The sequence below is a fragment of the Leiobunum rupestre genome, chromosome 8 (genome assembly GCF_980474605.1).
Source record: "Leiobunum rupestre chromosome 8, qqLeiRupe1.1.hap1, whole genome shotgun sequence".
NCBI lineage: Eukaryota > Metazoa > Arthropoda > Arachnida > Opiliones > Sclerosomatidae > Leiobunum > Leiobunum rupestre.
The window spans coordinates 22,731,694-22,738,130 of NC_143391.1; the positions used below are offsets into that span (position 1 = coordinate 22,731,694).

General features: G+C 38.8%; 2 protein-coding genes across 2 annotated transcripts; one reads left to right on the forward strand and one right to left on the reverse strand.

The window, feature by feature from the left end:
* Nucleotides 1-2,292: 2,292 nt before the first annotated feature.
* On the reverse strand, nucleotides 2,293-3,761 carry LOC149932772 (uncharacterized). Its single transcript, XM_090156058.1, has 2 exons — nucleotides 3,498-3,761; nucleotides 2,293-3,121 (listed from the first exon to the last, which is right to left on the reverse strand). Exon 2 carries the CDS (start codon nucleotides 3,115-3,117, stop codon nucleotides 2,323-2,325), a length of 795 nt encoding a protein of 264 aa, XP_090012184.1. The 5' UTR covers nucleotides 3,118-3,121; nucleotides 3,498-3,761; the 3' UTR covers nucleotides 2,293-2,322.
* A 1,039-nt stretch (nucleotides 3,762-4,800) lies between these two features.
* LOC149932773 (uncharacterized) lies at nucleotides 4,801-6,183 on the forward strand. The gene is made up of 2 exons (XM_090155810.1): nucleotides 4,801-4,960; nucleotides 5,084-6,183. The coding sequence occupies exon 2, from the start codon at nucleotides 5,092-5,094 to the stop codon at nucleotides 5,902-5,904; it is 813 nt and encodes a 270-aa protein (XP_090011936.1). The 5' UTR covers nucleotides 4,801-4,960; nucleotides 5,084-5,091; the 3' UTR covers nucleotides 5,905-6,183.
* The last annotated feature ends 254 nt before the right edge of the window (nucleotides 6,184-6,437 follow it).

Here is a 6,437-nt window from a genome sequence, read left to right on the forward strand (position 1 = left end):
CCCCCACCCTCTTCCAAACCAATAAGTTATTTATTACTTCGTCACACTTATTCGATAACCTCCATGAGCCAGCCTCGGACCCAGCATGGCCACCTAAAGAAAATGTGGGTTTTGTCAAAAATAAATACCCCTGCTTTTGGTACGTGCTAACCTGCACTCTTATGGATTACCTCAGGCCATATACGGCTTGTGCAGTCGACATATTAATATTATTACTTCGTATTGATACAGCCCAATTCCAGTCCAAGGAAGTCGCTGTGACTTGATGATTAAAGCAATGAACTACGAAGGCCGTTAGCCTTTGGTAGTGGTATCAGAGAAGGTATATAGCCTATTGAACGATAGTTCGAATAAAATAAAGAAACTTATAGCAGTAAGAATATTTATCGTCGTAAATAATAGCGTATTATGCACCATAAATTTTACATCGTCGTCCAACGCATTTTTTCCCATAACAGCGTACCCAAAGTAGCCCAATTTCGGCGGGAAATGGCCCATCTGGCTACACTGCCGAGTGCCGGTTGCGTCCCAATCCCTCTTAATATTTCTTGCCCTGGGGGGCCAGAAATAAAAAGTACAAATGTACTGCTCGGAGAGAAAATCCGCAGGTGTCTGTAGGGAGGTTAGAGAGCGCGCGCCTCTCTAGAATGACGTCAATGTATTCTTGAAAATCAATTAATTTCAATTTCGATTTTTTTGTCTGAATCAAATATGGCATCTGAGGGGTTTTAATTTCAGAAATGGTATCTTTAGTCAGGAAGAGACTGGCTGAGAAAAATCTTAATAATTTCCCCGCCACCGACATTTTCGAGAGTTATCATCCGTGTTTTTCGATCTAAAAATAATTACAAAGACTACGTGTATTGAACTATTTAATATTTAAACACCTACAAACGCGTCGTCAACGTTTGTTTCGAATTTTCAGATTTAGGTCCCCAGTTTTACCCCAATTTTTGGTACAAACGGAAATGTAGCGCTTTGTTATCTACATTATTACTATACTTCTATTACGCTTATATGGGAATCATGAATTTATTCATTTCAACCATGAGAGGGGTTTAGTTATTATTAAAATTGTTTGAGGTTTTATTGCAAATATTTACGAGCCTTGGATCGAGTCAAGGACAAATCCTGTCACCTGATTGGCTTCAGTGATTTCGGAAAACGCGAAAAGGCAATGATATTCATAGTTGAAATTAATACATTCATGTCTTTGTTCCAAAATAAATCCGTTATTTTTTTAGGAAATTTTACCCACTATGCTGCGAGGTGAACGGATATTTTTATTTTCAAGGATAAGTTAATAGTCCTTAAGCCAAGCTTTTAGTTAAACTCTACCATAAATACATAGAGTAGTAGCACTCCGTAGCTTTGGTCATGGCCGCCATTGTAGGCGCGAATTTTTTATGAATAGGAAAAAGCATGGGTGACGTCGTGTGACGTAGCACTGCCATTACTCTATAGCGTCATGTATAGAGTAGTTTCAGTTCATAGCTTTGGCTGTGGTCGCCATTTTGTGCGGGATTTTTTATCTATGGGGAAAAGCATAGGTGACGTCGTGTCACGTGATACTGAAATCCAGCGGCGGCGCTAAGACTTTATTCAGGGTAGGCTATAGAAGGTTTTGGGGGCCCCCCATAAATAGGTCAGGGCCGAGCGATTCTACACTAATTGAAATTGTCTTTTTATTTTCGTTAACATTTTAACGATTAGAGTAGAATCACACCCCAGATGAAATTAATTTAAACATAGATTCAAAAAAACTTTTTATTTTAAAAGTTATAATTAGGCTAGAAAAGTTTAGAAAATATATAGGCGCTATTTATTTTACAGCTTAAATTGAAGCCTGCGATTGAGGGGGCTAGATAATATTTATAATTTTAAAGTATCCTGAGAATCATTTTTGGGCCCCCTTTTCATGAAATAGGGGCCACTATTATAGGCTACATAGGCTACAAAAAAATTACATAGGCTATAGCCTACTTAGCCTGAGTGTAGCGCCGCCACTGCGTGAAATCACTGTATTTCTGACGCTATAAGCCGCGAGAGCGAGGGTACGCAAACATTCCACGAAGCATGCTATAGAGTCTGTATAGTCTCACGAAAAAAAATCGTTTCTTACGACAGAGCGGCGTTGAGATTGCGTATATAAATTTTAATATTTTCACCTTGAAATCGAAGGACGTATACATCCTGCTATCTCTAGTCTATAGAATATTATTTTGAATAAACTCTTCATCTCGTTAAAAAAAATTCAAGCAGTTACAATACAAATTTTATTTTAATCGATTATGAAAGTAATTTTAAGAAGCCAACTTTAATTCATATTTTGGTCATTCCCGGTACCAAAACGTAGCCGCCATCAACTAGCATAATGCTTCCGGTCATAAAAGATGCGTCGGAAGAAGCCAGAAAAGCGATAGGTTTGGCGATCTCCATTGGATCAGCCATTCTCTTCATGGCGTGGACCTTAGCGGTTTCTTTGACCACCGCTTCTTGAGTGGCCTTGTCTTTGACACCGGCGTTTTCGAAGAAGTTTGTCAAAACTCCACCCGGGTTAATCGCGTTTACCCTAATTCCATCCTCAGCCAAAGTCAACGCCATTGTTCTAGTCAAGGAGTCCACGGCCGCTTTAGAAGAAGCGTAGAAGTGGGAACTGGGAAACAATCGGTGCGAAATAACGCTCGAAACGTTGATGACGTTTCCCTTGGTCTTTTTCAAATGGGGTGTGGCAAGTTGAACCATATGAAACAGGGCTCTAACGTTGGTGTTCATTATGCTGTCAAAATCGGTCAAAGGTGTCTTCTCGAAGTCAGGGTTGATGATGGAGAAGCCGGCGTTGTTCACCAAGATATCAAGTTTTCCAAAATGAGCCACAGTCTTTTGAACTATGGCAGCGGCGTCTTCTTCCTTGCTGACATCGCCAATCACTGACAACACCTTGTCTTTGGATATCCCAGTTTTGAGACATTCCTCTACGACAGTTTTCAACTTCTCAGCATTTCGACCATTGATAGCTACGGCGCAGTCCAGGGAAGCAAAATGGATAGCCGTGGCTGCCCCAATACCCCCGCTTCCACCCGTGATAAGCGCAACGAGACCTTTCAGACAGACCATGTTTCTGGAAAGAATTTCCAAACTAACAATAATATCTGGATAACACTCGCGTACACCAGCAATTTATTTTTAATATTATCGTAATAACTCGAAAGATTTCATGGATATGTAATTATATAGCCGACCGTATATAGCTGATTAAGTAAACAAGAAAAGTCTACAGTATTAAATTGTCACGCGTTTTTATATACATATACTTCGCATATAAACGCAAATGTCATTTTCATGAGTTGCTGAAACTGTCTATTATAACCGACTACAGTAAACCATGGTAAAAAAATAAAATATATTCCCCCAAATTTAGGTTTAATCAATATCAGAATTTTTTAAATTTCGTTTAATTTTTGAAATACTTAATACTTAAAGAAAGAAAAACTTACTTTCAACGGTAGATACTTGGAATATACAGCGAGCTAAAATCTTGAGACTCTCTCCAGGTAGAATAGTGATGGGTTCGTGATTAATAGTTTGAAATATCCCCGGGAAAACGACCCCTCATTTTGTTTGGGGGGGGGGGGGGGTCAAATAACCGGAGAGAGGTTTTTCTTTTAAGTCTACCCAAGGTGAACCAGTATCCTGAAACAGCGTAGCAAATTTATTTATGTGGTTATACCCACACGAAACTAACACAGCTACTCTTGAGTTTGTTGTCGCAAACCAATTTAATAAAGAAAAATTAAAAGGGTTGGGCTTATCACTAGGTCGTGTCAACTGTACTTATCACAATGAACCAAGCAAACGGCTTTCAAGGATATGTCAATCAAACTGGTTTTAGATATATAATAGATAATTATGATCAAGAGACACAATAGGGGCCAACATAACTTCGGTAACTCTTTATTCAGGCTCAAACAGCTACACCGAAGTAATCCGAAATTACACAAACAAAGTTACCATTGTATAATCTCTCAATATATTTACGTTGAAATGATACTTTTTGTTAGACTACGTAACGAATTACGTCTGATTATTTACGCAAGTCATTCGTGCGAATACCGGCATTCATGTGCAAAACGATTGCCGTTACGAAGGCCTTTACAAAAGCTAAAAAAGGAATTGGCTTACTGATTCTTTACAAAGGTCTGTTAGCTAAGAAAGCTTTGTAAAATCTTCATTTGAGAATGTGTTGATTGAGTTTCAAATGGCCTATTGGACTTAATCTCCTAATACAAAATATCCCCATTTCTATATTTTCCAAACTAATAATATATTCTTGTCAAACTTGTTACTTAGTAGTTTTACGTTTTGAATTTAGCTTTCTATTAGATTGGAACATCGTTGAAACTAACATTCCTTGTAGTGCATGAGAAACGAGGCAAAATCGATAACGTCTTGAGTACTTTAGTGTACCGTTTAACAACGCCTAACGTTCCTCCTACAGGTCTTCCTAAAGCGGCCTAATAATATTGATTGGCATTTCATTCTCCCAAAGGTTCTCCGCACCAAACATTTCCTGACGAATATTGAAACGTTACAGGTACATTATATTATCGACAAATGGTTCGCATACGGGGACTTTTCTCGGTATTTTAACTATTATTAAAAACTCTTCCAAGTACAAATAAAGAGCACAAAATCAACGCATGCGTGAATCAAACATTGAAAACAATGGGAATGTTTAGGAAGATAAGATTTACCAAGAACTCGGAGAGGCAATGAGTTATTCCAGTGCGCACCTGCGTACGAGACAAATTCCATTTGTTTTTCTAACGGATTTTCAACAAACGCAAACCATAGATTTTGACGGAAACATAACGTTCGTTTAAGAAGTCGTATTAATTGCGGATCCAAAAAAATAAGCTTTTTTTTTCAAGACACCTTTCTTCCGAAAAAGAATTAAAAGGTAAGAACTTTTACATAGGAAAACTTTGAATAATTAATATTGGAAAAGCAAATTTTCGCTTTTTACTTATCGCTATTTTGTATTCAAATACAAGGTACCGACTGATCATTGATTTTTTTATAGAATTTGAAATGACTTCTGAGGATGGGCCTTTATCAAGCTTGAAAGAGAAAGTCGTTTTAATTACCGGTTCATCCGGTGGAATCGGGGCTGCCACTGCCGTTTACTTCGCGTCACTCGGAAGCTACGTAGTCGTCAATGGAAGAAACGAAGAAAGAGTTCAAAAGGTCGTCGAGGACGTTGTAGGCGCGGGCTGTCCAGAAGACAAAGTCTTGTCCATGGTGGCGGACGTTACCGTTGAAGAAGATCGAGAAAGGATCATCCAAGAAACGATCGATCACTTTGGAAAACTGGACGTTCTGGTTAACAACGCCGGTGTCTTGCGGAGAAGCCCGAGTTTGGAGGAAACACCCATGTCAGTGTTTGAGGAAACCATGGAAATTAACCTTAAGTCGCTTTTTCGACTGATGCAGTTAGCTATACCCCACCTCAAGGAGAGCAAAGGAAATATAGTTAACGTGTCGACCGTTCTTTCGCAGAGACCATTTACCGCTTCTCACCCCTATTGCGCCTCGAAGGCCGGAGTAGATATGATAAGTCGCAACGCCGCCGTCGAATTAGGCCAGTTTGAGATTCGAGTCAATACCGTCAACCCTGGAATGATAGAGACTGATTTGTTGGTAAGCGGGGGCATGGATCCCGACGAGGCCGACCAACTGAAAGAACTTGGTAAGACCTTTCACGTCCTTGGACGAATTGGCGAGTCGGAGGAAGTTGCCAAAGCTATTGCCTTTTTGGCGTCGGACATGGCGTCATTTATAACTGGCGCTACGTTGTTGGTCGACGGAGGCTTTTCCTTGTTGGGACCGCAGACTTTGCAGTAAGGTCTGGATTAGCACGCCTTCCAATTAATGCACGTTTGAATAACGGTACTTTGCACGTATATTGTTAGTAGATTTGACAACGATTCAATGGAAGTATATCCTTGTCTGTTAGATGACATTATTCTTTGGACTAACTCGTTCGTGTAATCATCGAAATAATACTTAATTGAGAAACTAATTTGTAACTTCGTGTACTAGATTTTAATATTGTTGTTCGTACGTTTTAGTATGTGAAATGTATTGATAATTTCCACGATAAATTATGTAAAGAAAATTTTATAAAGCACAAATAAATTTTATTGATGTTATTAATTTTATGTATCAGAATTTGTGAAATATATTTGATAAAATTTTAGGATAGACTTTAGCGTGATAATATCTAAAGAATTTCGACTCTGTTCTCGTTAATATTGGAGGATGAATCTCAACAGTTTGGCTGACGTTTGGTATACGAATAGGGGCCTTTCACAAATTTCGTAACGCAAATTGACGTTTTCGACATTTCACTTACTATCGTAACGAAGTACAACTAT

Excerpts from the sequence above, each read along its gene's own strand:
- LOC149932772 (XM_090156058.1), bottom strand. The coding sequence starts at position 3,117 with ATGGTCTGTCTGAAAGGTCTCGTTGCGCTTATCACGGGTGGAAGCGGG.
- LOC149932773 (XM_090155810.1), top strand. The coding sequence starts at position 5,092 with ATGACTTCTGAGGATGGGCCTTTATCAAGCTTGAAAGAGAAAGTCGTT.